General features: G+C 39.0%; 1 protein-coding gene across 3 annotated transcripts; it reads right to left on the minus strand.

Moving 5' to 3' along the window:
• Positions 1 to 342: 342 nt before the first annotated feature.
• zgc:173729 lies at positions 343 to 18,763 on the minus strand. 3 transcript variants are annotated; one of them, XM_087286342.1, is made up of 9 exons: positions 18,475 to 18,763; positions 17,856 to 17,968; positions 17,574 to 17,750; positions 17,254 to 17,409; positions 17,008 to 17,163; positions 15,363 to 15,480; positions 15,114 to 15,256; positions 14,868 to 15,035; positions 11,059 to 11,508 (listed from the first exon to the last, which is right to left on the minus strand). In XM_087286342.1, exons 3-9 carry the CDS (start codon positions 17,739 to 17,741, stop codon positions 11,116 to 11,118), a joined length of 1,302 nt encoding a protein of 433 aa, XP_087142468.1. In that variant the 5' UTR covers positions 17,742 to 17,750; positions 17,856 to 17,968; positions 18,475 to 18,763; the 3' UTR covers positions 11,059 to 11,115.
• Between the last annotated feature and the right edge of the window lie 1,574 nt (positions 18,764 to 20,337).

Below are 20,337 nucleotides of genomic sequence, written 5' to 3' on the forward strand. Positions count from 1 at the left end.
GAAATGGCTGGAAACCAGCCTGGAAATGGCCAAAACCCCTCTAAAACCAGCCTGGTCAACCAGCTAAAACCAGCCAACCAGCCTAGGCTGGTTTAAGCTGGATTTTTCAGCAGGGATATGTATATATATAATGATCTCATAGTGTCTCATAATGTCTCCAGAACAATCCTGAATGTTGCACATCTAAGGACATTTAGACGTTGGGTTTATGAAATGCTGACTGATAAAGAAACGGGTATATAAGTTTAACAGTACCTTTGTATGCCCTCCAATACCACTGAATTGGGTTTGTACACAACACAAGACTCAAATAAAGCAACTGGAGACAGATAATTCACTCAATTATTTGCTAGATCCTTTATTTACTACAGAAACACAGTCGCCTACTATTACTAATCCATCATCATATGGTTTCCATTAAGGAGAACTGAAGCGTCCATAAAACAGAATGGCATTTGTGGGATTGTGTCGGATGAAGAAAATGAACGGATGATCTGCAGTGAAGGTTTTTGGGGGTGATAAAGGCATGGATGTTAATGTGGCGATGACGCCGGTGGCCGCAGCCGCTTCGGTTCCTTCTTCATTGACTTCAACAAAGGCTTTATGAATGACCTTGGACAGCACCAGGTCATTGCTGGAGGACATGCCTGTTAGATTAACCTTCTGTGGGTCAAACACATCCTCCATCCCCATGCTGACCAGAAGACTCTTCATGTCGTAGGTTTGCTCCGTCTTGAATTTGGGCAGAGAGACTTGTACTTCCTGTTGACACATCATGCTAGGTTTGGTCCACTCCATGAGCTTCTCGTAGGTCAGTGCCTTCTCAAGCTGGAGGATAAGAGAGTCATGATAATGTTTAATGTTATTCTACAGTAAGTGTACAGCATCACACTGGTGTGATATTTTGCATTTGTATATGGAGATTATTGAGCACATTTGTATTCAGTGGCAATGGCAAAAGCATTCAGCAGCTGATATTTATAGTTCGCACGTCTTGATTTTGCCATTTACGATGCAATCCTGGATTGACATCTGTTGATGCTGGAACATAATTTTTGTTGGAAAATGTAATTCATACCCGTTCCTTACCCCTAAACCCAACCATAACTGTAAAATATTCCCAAAATCGGAGGGGAATAATAGGTGGATAACAATCATGTAGAAGTGCATAAACCTAACCCCAAGCCGAAACTTAAACTTAGTGAAGTTTATTTATAAACTGATTTCGAGAGGATCATGCTCTTATGACTGCTTGCAGCTGGTCCTGCATTATTCAATTTATGATTCACCAATCAGACGATCCCTAAGCCACTATAAATACCCTAAGTTCCAACTAACAGCCATCTTTGTTTTGAAGAATCCCTTCTTCCACCCCAATTCCTCCTAATTTCTTAGATGGGTGGCATGGAGGCCCAGTGGATAGCACTGTTGCCTCACAGCAAGAAGGTCACTGGTCTAGTCCTTCCCAAGCCAGTCAACCTTTCTGTGCAGAGTTTTCACGTTCTCCCCATGCGCACATGGGTTTCCCCCAGTTTCCCTCCCACCGTCTAAAAGCATGCAACCTAAATCAATTGACTAATCCAAAACAGCACCATAGACATGCTCCTAGTAAGTAGTTATCTCTTAGGAGCAATCACTATCTGTTCATTAGCTACTACAATAGGGGATTTCTCCAGATCCACCTAAGCTCAAACTCAAACTCTCACCTTGCAAAGGGGAGGCAGGGGCGCCTCCAAGGGGTGGCCAGGGGTGGCCACGGCCACCCCTCGGTAAACTCTGGCCACCCCTGTGGCCACCCCTTTGGCCACCCCAATATAATTTTGCGGTTGACATTATTGATTTAAATGAACTTATAAATTCCCAATATTTAGATAAATAAATAAATAAATAAATAAAATGCAGTCACTAAATTATTGTTGGTGTTACTGACGTAGCTCTCCCCCTCTGGTTCAATGCTGGTGAAAGCAAACTGACGCATGCGCGCGGAAAACCATTCCCGCGCGCCTCACGCACTCCTGTGTGAATCCCGGTTGGTTGTTTGCATGCACGCCGACAAAATAGGCACCGCTCATGCGCCGTGAAACCGGAGTAACAGCCTTTTGTGTAGAAGTGTCGGCACGCAGCGAGTTTTGAAAGTCGGTTAAAGTTTATATAATATGATGATGATGATGATGATGATGTTACTTTCACTAAGCATGCCTTTAAAGCAGAAAGGAGGGATAATGAGTAAGGGAGGTAAGACTTCATAACATGATTTATCAGCCATGATCTGGTCTAAGACCACAGATAATTCTATAATACATGTTTTGTATTCTTTAGAATTGTCATAATTAATTTTCATGCAAAAGGTTTCTTAAGTGATGTTGGCATATCACTCCAGTTGTTGTTTTCCAGTAATATTTAGGACTGATTTCTGTTATTTATTTAGAAAAATAATTGTATATTAATATTATTTGTATTTATTTAGAATAAATATAAATAAATTGTTATATTTATTGAATAACAAATCTAACAATTCAAGAGCGGTGGGGGTGTATAGGGTGGTTCGCCCAGGGTGTAATTTAAACTAGAACCACCTCTACCCTCCCTGATCGTTGATGACAGCACGCACACACCTTCAATAGACAGCAATGGCAATTTAATATTTACCTTAAGCTACAGTATATCAATAGAAGAAGCTGCATTAATAAAATGGTTCAAAAAGCAATATGGATAAATAATATTATTAGGTATAGTGAGTGTGTATAGTAATGCCTTTTGTTCAGTTTGTTCATTTGTTTGGGTAATTAATAAACTCATTATTCTTTCATTCACTTTCTTTTCGGCTTAGTCCCTTTATTAATCCAGGGTCACCACAGCAGAATGAACCGCCAACTTATCTAGCACATTTTTACACAGCGGATGCCCTTCCAGCTGCAACCCATCACTGGGAATAATAAACTCATTAATCTTCATTAATTTTAGACATGGCATATCTCGTATGATGTACAATAAAGGCACGTAAAAAAAGAAGTTATTTATACAGTATATGAAAAGTGTTTTTAAACTAAACATAGATTTTTATTTGGTTTGCACATGTACTTGCTGAATTATTTCAAAGAATGAATTGCAATTTTTCAAGTAGAATTAATTAAATGAATAAAAACTACATTATTTCATTTACCAGAAACAAAAATATAACATTACACTGAATTCATTATTTTTTTGTGTGCCACCCCAAGATTTGGTGCGGCCTCTTCTGGCCACCCCTAAGAAAATTTTCTGGGGGCGCCACTGAGGGGAGGGAGCCCCAGGCTTGAGGATCTTATGAGCTCAGGGCTCTCTTGCAGGGCAGCATGCCAAACTAGCTTTATAAACAATCATCAGCTGAGTGTGAACTCTTGAAACATAAATGGTAAACACATCCCTTAATTCTGACTGGCTGATTGGAATGTTGTTCCAGAATCAGCATTGATGTTAATCCTGGAACATGTCCTACTTAAGTGATCAACGCTGATTCTTGTCACGTGACACGAATGTGTCTCACGAGTAGTAGTCACGAGATTCATTCAACTGTGTGCGTCTGGTCTGGAAAGCATGAGTGCAAGCCGCGCACCTCCACTGAAAACAACTAGTGCAAACTTTAGAAAATATGTAATATGTGAACGACCCCTAAAAGGCCGCCGTCATTTGCGATCTTCAGCAGTTGATCTTCTTGCACAGACATGGTGGATTCACCTGATTTGTTGACTAATGGGTTGCGAATCTATTCCTTGGCAGTTCACGGGTCCTTCACTGGGCCTTTTGCCCTTAGCAAAGAAACTTTCCATAGACGTCTATTTCTTAGTCCTTTTGCTGGTTGTGGGTTAAATTTGGGCGCTCAAGGGACCGAGATGTAGCCGAGAGAATTCCAACCCGGGCTCATTGTGGAAACGTAGCCCCACGGACATTTCTGCGGACCACGAGATACGTCCCGGGAGGTACGTATTCGATCGGTTTTTGTTTTCGCTGATCCGCGAGAGGCCGCTGTGCGCGCTTTTCCGCCCGCGCTGTACTCGGAAAAGCCACCGGATCGGCCGACTCCTCTTCCTCCTCCTCCTTCCCTAAACCCAAGCGACGGTTTGCAAAAGCCGTCCAGAAAAAAAAAAGCAAAAGCCCTCGTCTTCGATTTCGACCGCGTTTTCGGATCCCGCCGCGTTCTCGCCCTTATTTTTCGGATTCTGTTTTTCATCTTACCTGATTTCTGGAACTGCTGTTCCCCGGACTTGATCCTGGTCGTCGTCCCCGCGGCCGGCTCCTCCTCCTCCGGGGCCTCCGCTCCGCCGACGCAACTCTGTGAGCTAAGCGATAAACTGGTTGCATCGGAAAAGCCCTCCACTCGGAGGCGAGCCGTCGGCCGTCGAGCGCGAAGAGGAGGAGCGGAGCGGCGCCACACCGCCCCGCAGCGTTCGCTCGGAAAAAAAAACTAAACGCGGCTGTACATACCTCCGGCCAAGTAAATCGCGGTCTCCAGAAACATTTGCGGGGCTACGTTTCCAGAATGAGCTTGGGTTGGAGAATTCGCTAATTTTTCTAAATAAAAGCTCGTTCACACTCAGATAATAAATAAAATGAAAATAATGATCTCTTGTGATCTACGGACCGGTACCTGTTTATTGAATTTAATTCAAGTTTATTTGTAAAACGCTTTTCAAAATAAGTATTGTATCAAAGCATCTGCTGTGTAAAACATACGCTGGAACACTTGGCGGTTCATTCCACTGTGGCAACCCCTAATAAATAAGGGACTAAGCTGAAGGAAATTGAATACACAAGAAAAAAAGCTAGAGATTTATCTAACACGATAAAGCACATTAAACCCACCATATAATTAAACAGAAAACCATATAATCTCTGCAGTCTCACCTTCTGAAGGCCGGTGGTTGCGTCTTCAATCTGATCAGGAAGGATGATCAACATACTGAGATTCTTCCCCACATACGGCAGCTCCAGAACCTGACTGTTCATCTCTGGGATTGAAGCCAGTGAAAAGCGAGCTTTCTGATGCATCATTTTCACTGGTTTAGTTTGATTCTGCAAAACATCAATAGAAACCTCAGTTATAACAATTATAACCCCTTCTATAATATTTTTAAAGAGCCTGAAATCTCACCTTGTTCAGCTTGAACTGCCCATCTCTGGTGGCTTCCTTTGTAAATTTCTTCTCCCAGTTCCCCTTGAAGTAGATGGCGTTCACCAAAACCAGTCTCGTCATTGCATCAATGGCTCCTGACGGCAGCAAATCCTTGATCTTCTCTACAGTATAAATAGACATTTTACAATTTAAGCCTTGGTTTGAACTGGCCAGACTGGCTAATTCTTTTTTAAAAGCAGTATAAGGATTAACTACAATGCAAAAAGCAAGAAAGGACCTTTATTTATATTTTAAAAAATCATTCTTGTTTTTACCTTGTGTGTTTTTCTCCACCCATTTGTTGATGCTGACACGTGAAGCTTCGGATTTATTTTTGAAGTCCACCTTCTCCAGTCCGGCTGCATAGTAAGTTTTTGCATCACAGAGGAATTTCTGTAACATTGCAAATTGAATGAGGTGCAAATAAAATTTTCATTGTTGCTTATGAACATGTTCAATCCGAGCAGTATTTCCTTTGAGTTTTACCTCAAGGAACTGGTAGGTCTGCTCTCCGTAGAGGCGGTTGGCGAGACTCAGCACATACGGGGCTCCTGGTTTGTTCAGTTCACTCATGAACTTGTTGAAGCTTGAGTGAATTTGCTCCTCAGCTTTTTGTCCAGGCACCGGCTGAGCAGGACATTTCTGTTTACATCAAGTATTTAGTCATGTTAATCAGGATATGCAGCAGTGTTTTCAATCACAGAGTCGTGAGGTGAATGTTTGCTACTAAACCTTGAGGTCGGCAGGTAACTCAAACTTCTGTGGCTGTTGCAGCGCTTGTGGCTCATGTTGACTCTTGACTCCACATGTTATCTGGGGCTTCTGGGTTGCTTGTGCAGGAGTTGGAGTCGCTCCGCCAGGTTTGGGAGGATTGTTGAAGCCCAAGACCTGCACAGTATTACATTCATTCATTTAGCAGATGCATTTATCCAGAGCGGCAAATGAGGAGCATTATTATAGTAGTAAACATAGAACATCTAATGTGAATGCACTGCTCAATGCTGAAAAGAAGATGTGGCTAACATAAACACACTCTTACCTTAAACATCTGATCTGCGGTGTTTCCTTTGGCACCGAGCGACACCATGGCCAGAGCCGAGGAGATGCTGACAGGAGAATAAAACACATTTCCTGATGCGTTTCCTCCGCTGATCTTCTTGAACAGGTTGAGGGAAAACTGTGTGTTTGCTGCAGACAGAGACTCCATTTTCACAAGCTGCACAACAGAAACAGGAGTTTAAATAACTGCAAGGTATTTTGATGTATCATCACTACAATACACTCAATTGCATATATAAAATAGAGCTCAGTGGAACATTACCTTCGACTCACAGCACAAATGATGAAGTGTTTCCTGAGTCTTTGAGACGAATGAAATGACGGTTATGGGTGTATTTCTTTTAAAGGCTGCCTCGCCCTTTAAGTCCGTCCATCCTTTAAAAGCAGTGTTAAAACTCCCACGTAATTTCTACAATTTTTTTTCTTCATTAAATTATGCACTTGTCTATTTGTAACTGAGTCACCAATTCTTCTTTTCACAAGTGTGTGTGTAGCTGAAGGAAGATAAACTCTAATTATATTCATCATGACTAGTCACTCTGAATCACGCTGTGTGAAAATCCCACTATTAATTAGCTGATGATAGCTGGAAGGAGTTGACACTGTGAGATAAGAAATAAAATCAAAGTGTTGCTTTTCTTTTTTTTTTCTTTTTTTTTAAAGGCATTTGTGCCTTTTAAAAAAAGGCATTCATTCAATCATTCATTCATTCATTCATTCATTCATTTTCTTTTAGCCTTAGTCCACCAACTTATCCAGCACATGTTTTATGCAGCGGATGCCCTTCCAACTGCAACCCATCTCTGGAATCATCCATAAACACTCATCCACACTCATACACTACGCACAATTTAACCTACCCAATTCACCTATACTGCGTGGGGGAAACCAGAGCACCCGGAGGAAACCCACACGAACGCGGGGAGAACATGCAAACTCCACACAGAAACGCCAACTGACCCAGCCGAGGCTCGAACCAGCGACCTTCTTGCTGTGAGGTGACAGCACTACTGCGCCACCACATCACTCCATCATTTTAAATAATAATAAAGGGGCAGCAAAATGGCTCAGTGATTAACACTGTCACCTCACAACAAAAAGGTCACTGGTTTGAGTAACGACTGGATTAGTTGGCATTTCTGTGTGGAGTTTGCATGTTCTACCCGTGTTTTTGTGGGTTTCCTCTGGGTGCTCTGGTTTCCCTCACAGTCTAAAGACATGTGCTAGAGGCAAACTGAATAAACTGTTTTGGCTGAATCCCAGTATTGGGTTGCAGCTGGAAGGGCATCCACTGCGTAAAACATGTGCTGGATAATTTGGCGATGTTTATTTTAAGTTTTCAAAAAACTGTACAACGTGCTTTTACAGACATAGTCAAAGGCAAGTTTTACAAAAATGTGCAAAGAATTGTAGGAATTGTAGTAAATCTTAAAAGCAAGCCAGCAGATAGATGGAGGTAATGGAAAGAAAAAAAAAGGGGAAACGTCATACTATATATAAGTATCAATATTGGCAACCAATTAGTCATATAGTCTCTGGAAAGACACACAAAACTAAATCTATATTTTCCTCATCACAGCACATTCCTATAATATGGACATGTCATTTGAAAAAAAGAACAAAAGAACAGAACAAAAGAAAATGACAAAAACAAACAAAAACAAACAACAAACAAAGTAACAAACAAAAAACAAAAGCCCATTCTCTGAGCCTCCGACAACCCTCCTCTACTAAACAAAAACCTAATTAACACACAAAACTATTTCCCTCACATGTGAGGGCAAGTGATCTATAAAAGGAAACCATATATTTTGAAAACTTTGTATGTTGTCATTAAGCACAGCTGAAAGCCTATCATGGGGCAAAACAAGTGTTGCTTTTCTAAAGCACTTTTATGCCATTATTAAGCTTTGTGTGGTGATCTTTGGGGTGTGTCAGATATTTGGTTACTCGTGCATCATGAAACAATAGTATCTGGATGCAGACTTGGATGTGCAAGCTGAGATTGCATATCTCAGACATGCAATGTCAGACACAATGCACTCAATGGAGCTAGTGACACACTGTGAGGGGTAGGGTTGCATGCCGAGTCTGCATCCAGACCCCTCTATATGAAACACTGTCAGATTTGTCTCTACGTAGAATTCAGATGTATGTAGACTACCTGACAAAGTCTTGTTGTTGATCCTAGTTGTAAGAGTAACAGACAATAACTTGACTTCTAGTTTAGTTTTCCAACATTTAAATATCTTAGAAATCTCAGTTTTTAAAAACACATTCTTGCAGGCCCATAGCCAGCCAGTTAAGAGCTGGTTCTTTTTTCTAGAAAAACTTTTTTGCAGTTATTATTTTCTATTTAATTATGAGGTTTAAATACTCCATTTAGTGACATTTAAGCATTATTTTAAGCTGGATTAGTCAATTTTTGATCTATCAAAATGATTTCCTAAAAATTTATAATAAAGAAATATAAAAAAACAATAATAACTTATTTACATTTAGTCATTTAGCAGATGCTTTCATCCAAAGCGACTTACAAATGAGGAGCCGCATGAGCAGCTTTGTTGATGGCCAGATTGAGTGCCATTGCTTAAGGATTAGGGAGTCGACTCCTCGATTCCTCAATGGACATTGTGTTGTAATTGACTCGAAGAAAGGAGTCGACTCCCAGAGACAAGTCTGTTTTTTTCAAACCCTCCAGAATGAAGCAGTTACACGCTGCACTACAGTTATAATGCTCATTCTTGAGCAAGATGAATATCGAAGACACGTTTTACGCGTTTGCTTATGAATTTTGAGACCACGAGCACTAGCTATTGGAATTAGTGCTGCGGGAGTGCTCTTTGTAACGTTGATATGTGACCATAGAATGACCATAACAGAACGTCCTCCTCAAGTCATATTGGAAACGTTATAATATGACTAAAGAAGGACCATGTGAAAACGTTCTGTTAATGTTAGAAAGGTTCTCTTTGTAACGTTATTATGTGACTCTGGAATGACCAAAACAGAACGTCCTTCTCAAGTCATACTGGCAACGTTATTTTATGACTAAAAGAGAACGTTTAAAGATCATCCCTAATGTTCTGTAAAGGTTCTGGACTTTCATTACCTTTAGGGAACATTCAGGCAACGTTGCGCAAGGTCGTGAGAACGTTGCCTCCTACCTGGGTAAAGTGTAAGACACAAACACATTAGTAATATATATATATATATATTTTTTAGTACAGTTAGCGGTAGAGCCAGAAAGGCAATTGCAGATTAGGAAGGAAAGTGGAGACTAAATAGTTGAGTTTTTAAGTCATTTCTTGAAGACAGCGAGTGACTCTGCTGTTCTGATGCAGTTAGGGAGTTCATTCCACCAACTGGGCAGATTGAACGCGAGCGTTCGGGAAAGTGATTTCTTCCCTCTTTGGGATGGAACCACGAGGCGATGTTCATTCACAAAACGCAAGTTTCTGGAGGGCACATAGATCTGCAGAAGTGAGAGCAGATAAGAAGGAGCAAAGCCAGAAGTCGCTTTGTAGGCAAACATCAGAGCTTTGAATTTGATGTGAGCAGCAACTGGCAGCCAGTGCAAACGGATGAGCAGCGGAGTGACATGTGCTCTTTTAGGTTCATTAAAGACCACTCGTGCTGCTGCGTTCTGAAGCATCTGGAGAGGTTTGATAGAGTTAGGCTAGTAGAGAGTTGCAATAGTCCAGTCTGGAGAGAACAAGAGCTTGAACAATATATATATATATATATATATATATATATATATATATATATATATATATATATATATATATATATATATATAGTCAGAAATCTTAACCCCCCTTTGATTTTATTTAATTTTTTAAATATTTCCCAAATTATGTTTAACAGAGCAAGGAAATTTTCACAGTATGTCTGATAATATTTTTTTCTTCTGGAGAAAGTCTTATTCGTTTTATTTCGGCTAGAAAAAAAGCAGTTTTTAATTTTTTAAGAAACATTTTAGGGACAAAATTATTAGCCCCCTTAAGCTATATTTTTTCAATAGTCTACAGAACAAACCATCGTTATACAACAACTTGCCTAATTACCCTAACCCAGGCTTGGATTGGCCAATCGGGAGGACCAGGAGAGTTCCCGGTGGGTCGGTCCGTTTTTTTGGCCGCGAGGGCCGGTGTTTCTAGCTGCTTGCACTCTCAGCAGTCGCACTTTTTTCATTTATTTATTTGACCATAGCCTCACTCTTCTTATTCATTATTTTGCCGCAGCTCCGCTCTTCTTATGTATTGTCTCGCAGCCCCATGAGCAATATGTAGCCTGCAGGGTAATGATGATGTAACTATCATTACGGCCACACAAGTGTAACGCCGCCATTGTGGTCCAGTGGTCAGCACGTTGCAATACGGCGTGTTTGATCCTCACCTGAGTATTTATTTTTTCTTTTCTTTTCTTTTTAATTGTTAAGACATATAAAACTGTTAGGGTTGTTGAACATTTGAAGATCTAAAGCAGCTGTATCTTGAAAAAGATGTGATAGTGTCATTAGAAACTGAATTGGAAATGACCTTATTTTAATATAGTCTGTCGTGAACAGAGGTGGGCCGGTCTGATGCTTGAAACTCCAGGGCTGAAAAGGAGTCCCACTCCGGCCCTGCCCTAACCTGCCTAGTTAACCTAATGAACCTAGTGAAGCCTTTAAATGTCACTTTAAGCTGTATAGAAGTGTCTTGAAAAATATCTAGTCAAATATTATTTACTGTCATCATGGCAAAGAGAAAATAAATCAGTTAACACATGTATGAGGTTTATTCACCAGAAACTCCATAATGAAGTCTATTTGTTAAATGCATGCAGACAATTTCACTCAATCATTTACTAGAGACTTTATTTAACAGAGATGAGCAAGGCACTTGTATTTATCATTTTCAGGGAGAACAGAAGCGTCCATAAAACAGAATGGTATTGGTGGAATTGTGTCGGATGAAGAAAAGGAACGGATGATCTGCATTAAATATCTGTGCTAAAGTGCGAATTGAAACAACGGCGCCGGTGGCCGCAGCCGCTTCGGTTCCTTCTTCATTGACCTCAACAAAGGCTTTATGAATGACCTTGGACAGCACCAGGTCATTGCTGGAGGACATGCCTGTTAGATTAACCTTCTGTGGGTCAAACACATCCTCCATCCCCATGCTGACCAGAAGACTCTTCATGTCGTAGGTTTGCTCCGTCTTGAATTTGGGCAGAGAGACTTGTACTTCCTGTTGACGCATCACTTTGGTCCACTGCATGAGCTTCTCGTAGGTCAGTGCCCTCTCAAGCTGGAGAATAGGAGAGTCATGTTAAAAGTGGCACAAAAATGATTGAAAACCTTTTAAAACTAATATGAATGCAAAAAGCTTGCCATATACTATATAAATAATACATTTATTAACACCAATGGTTCCGTAGGGAAGATGTTATATCTCTTCCTTTCCTCCAGGGGGAGCTGTGTGTTGTAGAAATCGGCTGTTGTTTGGCTATAGTTGTGTTTCCTTGTGTGAAAGTTAAGTAAGGTTGCTCTTCACAGAAGCTGTTTGATTTTGTTGATTATTTACCATCCATGTTATTTTAAGAGATATGTTATAGTTAGGACATTAACTAACATGTAGATGTGCTTATTTTTGATAGATTGGCTTATATTTTAGATTTTTTGTATGTGGATTCCCATATATATATATACACTAGATATCGCATAGGGACCCTGAGCATGCGTCAATAGCGCCGCCATATTGGTACAGTGCTCCCAGGACAAGAGTCATTCAACCGCACTAGTCAAGACAGTGTTATTACGTGAAGATGGGGGACTTCAGCGCTGTCTACGGGTGTAGTAACGAGCAAACAAAGAATACAAAGCACAAAGGCAGAACATTTCATAGTTAAGATTTAGTTTTTTACGTTTTTGTATGTTCTGAACTTTTGTGCTAATCAGGTCACGTTATTGATGATAATACAGTCACTTAGCGCATTCATCATAAGGCAAAGCAGCTCCAACTCGCACTAAACACTCGGCTTATGCTAGTTGTGTTGAATAAAATCAGCAAACAATGCAAAAGAAATATGACAACGAGATGCTGCGCTGCCAGAAACTTGTATTATTGTCTGCTAGTGAAGGAGTCGTTCATTAGAGGATTCATTCACAAACGAAGGAGCGCTACCCTGTACTAAAATGGCGACTCTATTGACGCATTCCTTCCAATAGACAACAACAGGGTAGGTGACATCTAATGCATATATCTATGTTGGTTTCCATGTGGCAGAGCATATTTGATATTGTTTTAGGTTTATTTGTGTTTTCATTGGTTGGTTATATATTCTGAACATATTCAACATTTATAATTGCCAGTCGTATGTTGTATGACGTTGCTTCACAGAAAGAAGGTCGCCAGTTTGAGCCTCGGCTGGGTCAGTAGGCATTTCTGTGTGGAGTTTGCATGTTCTCCCTGTGTTCATGTGGGATTATGCTCCAGTTTCTCCCTCAAGTCCAAACACACGCGCTATAGGTGAATTGGGTAAGCTAAGCTGCCCATAGTGTGTGTGTGTGAATGACTGTGTATGCATGTTTCCCAGTGATGGGTTGCAGAGCAGGAAGGGCATCCGCTGTGTAAACCATATGCTGGATAAGTTGGCGGTTCATTCTCTTGTGGCAACCCCAGATTAATAAAGGGACTAAGCCGAAAAGGAAATGAATGAATGGATGTTGTAGTTTTTCTTTTCAGTGTATGTGAACCGCAGGCTTACCAGTTATTTAGCTGCAGCCACATTTATATTGTTTATTTATTATAACTTGTACATTGTAATCTTTGAAGTTATTTTGTGATGTACTCAGTTGTGTTTCCTTGTGGGAAAGTTGTTGCAGTGCCATTTCTCCTGTGAGAGTAAAAAAATGAAGGAAAAGGGAAGCTGCTCTGGGGTGCACTTCCCAAACAATGACGCACCTCGCGGCTGAACTGTTATAGTATGATGCATCGGTTGGGAAAAGAATGATGTGGTGGCGAGGGTCCTAAAACCCGTAGTTTCTCTGTTGCAGATCAAATCGTTTGAACCACATTAGCGTACTTCACGCTATTAGCTGAACCACACACACTTCAATAAAATCCAATATTAGTTTTGATAAAAACATGCACTCGCTTTCCATATTAATTGGAATGTGTTAATGGCACATATAGAGCCTGTGTTTCCTTTACAAATATTATTGAGAACATGACGTATTTTATTCTAAAACATAAAATGACTTACAAAAGCTAGCACCTATTCCAATTTATAAATCATATAAATGAATAATGAGGCTATTTACAAAGAAATTACATTTAATATTTATTATTTATTAGGCAATTTAAAAAATCCTACTTTAATTATGTTATTAATAATGTTATTGATGATGATGATGACGATTATTATTAATTATTATTATTATTTTAATGCAATAGGAAATTGTTTAATTATTTTAAATTTTTTTTAACTCTACTTTTACAATTTGACACATGTAAACCACTGCAGCAATGTTCTAACCAGCAGGCCCAAGTCATATACAGTACAGATACCAAATAAATAACCTACTCGGATTTAAAAGCATTAACGTATGCTGTGTTTTTTTGTTTTCACAAGCTTTGGAGACATAACAAATTTCGCTTTTAAATAATAGGTCACCTATAGCGTTCATTATGAGCCACGGCTGTGTTCAAAATGACAGCAATGTTTTCAAAGTGCACTGCGCAAACAACTGTAAACATGAAGATCGCTAAAACTGAACTGTAAAAATGCTTTAAAAGCAAATTACACCTAAGAGTGATGACTTTAATGCTGGTTTTTATTTATTTATTTATTTTTTTAATAATTCCAAGTTTAAATGTTAGAATGTTCTAAGTCAGTGGTTCTCAAACTGTGGTACGCAGGCTTCCTTTTAGTGGTACATGGAGGAATGAAATATGTCATGTACATGCTAAATACATTTCAAAATTTATCAAAAATGATGTATATAATATGCCATATATGACATATAGCCTATATTTCTGAGGTAATCTGCCACGTTTTTTTTTTTAACTGTGCAGAGTTGTAGCTGCTTTACTGGGCCTACTACACAACTGAATTTCAATACTGCTCATTTTGGTGGTACTTGGAGAGAGAATTTTTTTCTGAGGTGGTACTTGATGAAAAAAGTTTGAGTACCACTGTTCTAAGTGAATAGGGCATAGGGGGATAAGTGGGAATAGAACACAGCCAGGAACTATGTTTCTAACTACAGCTCCAGAGGTGTAGTTGCAGGCATACAAGATTGCGACGCAATTCGCGAATGTTCGTTAGAACGAAGGAATTGGGAAACGCCAAACCAAGAAACTATGTTTGTAATGACGGAACTTGCGACCTTAGCTGGCTAATGATGGTTTTCAAAAAACGCATGCCTGTTTGGCTTAACCACAGTCATGGTGTCCTTCTTATTCATCCTATTATACATACACACAATGCAGAGACTTTTTGGGGAAGCACAACAACGAAGAGGGTTGCAGTCCCATGAAGAAAAACCTTTAATATTTTCATTCCATCCCAGGCTTTTTTGTAGTTGAAAGTTTGCTTGAGTAACCAACAATGTTTTTGTATTGTTTTGCTGCAAAAAAGTCCTATTGAGTTCTATGGTTTTTACCTTCTGAAGGCCGGTGGTTGCGTCTTCAATCTCATCAGGAAGGATGATCAACATACTGAGATTCTTTCCCACATACGGCAGCTCCAAAATCTGACTGTTTATCTCTGGGATGACGACAAATGGAAATTGAGCTTTCTGGTGCATCATCTTCACTGGTTTAGTTTGATTCTGCAAAGCATCAATGACATTTTATAACTCTCATTTCTCATTTGTATACTTAAAGTCAACAAGATCCTGAAATCTCACCTTGTTCAGCTTAAACTGTCCATCTTTAGTGGCTTCTTTTGGGAATTTCTTCTCCCAGTTCCCCTTGAAGTAGATGGCGTTCACCAAAACCAGTCTCGTCATTGCATCAATGGCTCCTGACGGCAGCAAATCCTTGATCTTCTCTACAATTGAATATATTTGTTCTTCTTTTAGCCTCGGTTCATTCACCCAAAATGCATGAATGAGCATTAATCTTTAATAAGTTCATGCTGTTTTATGCTTAATTACCTTGTGTGTTTTTCTCCACCCATTTGTTGATGTTGACACGTGAAGCTTCTGATTTATTTTTAAAGTCCACCTTCTCCAGTCCGGCTGCATAGTATTTTTTTGCATCACTGAGATATTTCTGTATCATTGCAAAATGAATGAGGTGCCATTAAAAAGTGAATTGTAGTTTATATATATATATATATATATATATATATATATATATATATATATATATATATATATATATATATATATATATATATATGTGTGTGTGTGTGTGTGTGTGTGTGTGTGTGTGTGTGTGTGTGTGTGTGTGTGTGTGTGTGTGTGTGTGTGTGTGTGTGTGTATATACAGTTGAAGTCAGAATTATTAGCCCCCTTTTGATTTTTTTTTTCTCTTTTAAATATTTCCCAAATGATGTTTAACAGAGCAAGGAAATCTTCACAGTATGTCTGATAATATTTTTTCTCCAGGAGAAAGTCGTATCTGTTTTATTTCGGCTAGAATAAAAGCAGTTTTTTATTTTTAAAAACCCATTTTTGGGACATAATTATTAGCCCCTTTTAGCAAATTATAATTTTTTTTGATAATCTTCAGAACAAACCATCGTTATACAATAACTTTTCTAATTACCCTAACCTGCTTAGTTCACCTTATTAACATAGTGAAGCCTTTAAATGTCACTTTAAGCTGTATAAAAGTGTCTTGAAAAATATCTAGTAAAATATTATTTACTGTCATCATGACAAAGATAAAATAAATTAGTCAATAGAAATAAGTTTTTAAAACTATTATGCTTTTGATTTTTTTTCAGAGGTGTTTGAATTTACAAATTGTACCCTGTTGCTTTAAGGAGTTTTAATATGAATTTATTGAATTGATAACTTTACGTCTACTAGAATGAAAATGTTTTCTTGAAGTTATAATAAATGTTATTACAGTTTATTTGTGCTGACGTTCTGTTTCTTTTTAAAATGCATTTGTCATGCTAACTTGTGTTGAATTCATTGAACTCTTAATTGTAACTCAACTGTGTAAACTTTGTTAATTGTTACAACAAACATTGTTTAGTTCATTTAACTCATAATTGTAAGTCAGTTGTGCAAATGTCTTAGTTAGTTGTTACAACAAACTTTATTTAGTTGATTTAACTCATAATTTTAGGGCAACCAGGTAACTTTTTCAGGTTTTTGTTTCAACAAACAATTTTTAGTTGAGTTGACAAATCGTTTGTTGATATAACTTGGAATGAGGTTGTATCAACTTCTTCAAGCAATCAAATAGATTAAGTTGACTAAAGAAAGTTAGTTCACTCAACAATTTTACACTAAAGTCGAGTGTACTTACATTTGTAAGTCAAATTAAACTGCTTAAATAAGTTGATACAACACAAAATAGTTAGTTGTACACAAAAATTAGTTGAAACAACAAAATCACTCAAGTTATAATAACTTACATTTCTAATTACAATAAACTCACAATTTTAAGGCAACCGGGTAACTCACTTTTTTAAGTCAAAACAACAAATCATTTTTTACATTGTAGAAATGTGCTGAAACAATCTTCCCTCCGTTAAACAGAAATTGGGGAAAAAATAAACAGGGGGGCTAATAATTCTGACTTCAGCTGTATATATGTAGACTTGTGCCATTTGAGTCTTACCTCAAGAAACTGGTAGGTCTGCTCTCCGTAGAGGCGGTTGGCGAGACTCAGCACATACGGGGCTCCTGGTTTGTTCAGTTCACTCATGAACTTGTTGAAGCTTGAGTGAATTTGCTCCTCAGCTTTTTGTCCAGGCACCGGCTGAGCAGGACATTTCTGTTTACATCAAGTATTTAGTCATGTTAATCAGAATATGCAGCAGTGTTTTCAATCACAGAGTCGTGAGGTGAATGTGTGCTACTAAACCTTGAGGTCGGCAGGTAACTCAAACTTCTGTGGCTGTTGCAGCGCTTGTGGCTCATGTTGACTCTTGACTCCACATGTTATCTGGGGCTTCTGGGTTGCTTGTGCAGGAGTTGGTGTCGCTCCGCCAGGTTTGGGAGGATTGTTGAAGCCCAAGACCTGCACAGTATTACATTCATTCATTTAGCAGATGCATTTATCCAGAGCGGCAAATGAGGGACATTATTAACAAGCATTAATATGGTAGTAAACATAGAACACCTAATGTGAATGCACTGCTCAATGCTGAAAAGCAGATGTGGCTAACATAAACACACTCTCACCTTAAACATCTGATCTGCGGTGTTTCCTTTGGCACCGAGCGACACCATGGCCAGAGCCGAGGAGATGCTGACAGGAGAATAAAACACATTTCCTGATGCGTTTCCTCCGCTGATCTTCTTGAACAGGTTGAGGGAAAACTGTGTGTTTGCTGCAGACAGAGACTCCATTTTCACAAGCTGCACAACAGAAACAGGAGTTTAAATAACTGCAAGGTATTTTGATGTATCATCACTACAATACACTCAATTGCATATATAAAATGGAGCTCAGTGGAACATTACCTACGACTCACAGCACAAATGATGAAGTGTTTCCTGAGTCTTTGAGACGAATGAAATGACGGTTATGGGTGTATTTCTTTTAAAGGCTGCCTCGCCCTTTAAGTCCGTCCATCCTTTAAAAGCAGTGTTAAAACTCCCACGTAATTTCTACAATTTTTTTTCTTCATTAAATTATGCACTTGTCTATTTGTAACTGAGTCACCAATTCTTCTTTTCACAAGTGTGTGTGTAGCTGAAGGAAGATAAACTCTAATTATATTCATCATGACTAGTCACTCTGAATCACGCTGTGTGAAAATCCCACTATTAATTAGCTGATGATAGCTGGAAGGAGTTGACTCTGTGAGATAAGAAATAAAATCCAAGTGTTGCTTTTCTTTTTTCTTTTTTAAAAGGCATTTGTGCCTTTTAAAAAAAGGCATTCATTCAATCATTCATTCATTCATTCATTTTCTTTTAGGGTTAGTCCCTTAATAATCCGGGGTCGCCACAGCGGAATGAACCACCAACTTATCCAGCACATGTTTTATGCAGCGGATGCCCTTCCAACTGCAACCCATCTCTGGAATCATCCATAAACACTCATCCACACTCATACACTACGCACAATTTAACCTACCCAATTCACCTATACTGCGTGGGGGAAACCAGAGCACCCGGAGAAAACCCACACGAACGCGGGGAGAACATGCAAACTCCACACAGAAACGCCAATTGACCCAGCCGAGGCTCGAACCAGCGACCTTCTTGCTGTGAGGTGACAGCACTACTGCGCCACCACATCACTCCATCATTTTAAATAATAATAAAGGGGCAGCAAAATGGCTCAGTGATTAACACTGTCACCTCACAACAAAAAGGTCACTGGTTTGAGTAACGACTGGATTAGTTGGCATTTCTGTGTGGAGTTTGCATGTTCTACCCGTGTTTTTGTGGGTTTCCTCTGGGTGCTCTGGTTTCCCTCACAGTCTAAAGACATGTGCTAGAGGCAAACTGAATAAACTGTTTTGGCTGAATCCCAGTATTGGGTTGCAGCTGGAAGGGCATCCACTGCGTAAAACATGTGCTGGATAATTTGGCGATGTTTATTTTAAGCTTTCAAAAAACTGTACAACGTGCTTTTACAGACATAGTCAAAGGCAAGATTTACAAAAATGTGCAAAGAATTGTAGGAATTGTAGTAAATCTTAAAAGTAAGCCAGCAGATAGATGGAGGTAATGGAAAGAAAAAAAAAGGGGAAACGTCATACTATATATAAGTATCAATATTGGCAACCAATTAGTCATATAGTCTCTGGAAAGACACACAAAACTAAATCTATATTTTCCTCATCACAGCACATTCCTGTAATATGGACATGTCATTTGAAAAAAAGAACAAAAGAACAGAACAAAAGAAAATGACAAAAACAAACAAAAAACAAACAACAAACAAAGTAACAAACAAAAAACAAAAGCCCATTCTCTGAGCCTCCGACAACCCTCCTGTACAAAACAAAAACCTAATTAACACACAAAACTATTTCCCTCACATGTGAGGGCAAGTGATCTATAAAAGGAAACCATATATTTTGAAAACTTTGTATGTTGTCATTAAGCACAGCTGAAAGCCTCTCATGGGGCAAAACAAGTGTTGCTTTTCTAAAGCACTTTTATGCCATTATTAAGCTTTGTGTGGTGATCTTTGGGGTGTGTCAGATATGTGGTTACTCGTGCATCATGAAACAATAGTATCTGGATGCAGACTTGGATGTGCAAGCTGAGATTGCATATCTCAGACATGCAATGTCAGACACAATGCACTCAATGGAGCTAGTGACACACTGTGAGGGGTAGGGTTGCATGCCGAGTCTGCATCCAGACCCCTCTATATGAAACACCCTGTCAGATTTGTCTCTACGTAGAATTCATATGTATGTAGACTACCTGACAAAGTCTTGTTGTTGATCCTAGTTGTAAGAGTCACAGACAATAACTTGACTTCTAGTTTAGTTTTCCAACATTTAAATATCTTAAAAATCTGAGTTTTTAAAAACACATTCTTGCAGGCCTATAGCCAGCCAGGTAAGAGGAGGTTCTTTTTTCTAGAAAAACTTTTTTGCAGTTATTATTTTCTATTTAATTATGAGGTTTAAATACTCCATTTAGTGACATTTAAGCATTATTTTAAGCTGGATTAGTCAATTTTTGATCTATCAAAATGATTTCCTAAAATTTTATAATAAAGAAATATGAAAAAACAATAATAACTTATTTACATTTAGTCATTTAGCAGATGCTTTCATCCAAAGCGACTTACAAATGAGGAGCCGCATGAGCAGCTTTGTTGATGGCCAGATTGAGTGCCATTGCTTAAGGATTAGGGAGTCGACTCCTCGATTCCTCAATGGACATTGTGTTGTAATTGACTTGAAGAAAGGAGTCGACTCCCAGAGACAAGTCTGTTTTTTTCAAACCCTCCAGAATGAAGCAGTTACACGCT

Source organism: Danio rerio, chromosome 16, assembly GCF_052040795.2.
Source record: "Danio rerio strain M-AB ecotype USA chromosome 16, GRCz13ab, whole genome shotgun sequence".
NCBI lineage: Eukaryota > Metazoa > Chordata > Actinopteri > Cypriniformes > Danionidae > Danio > Danio rerio.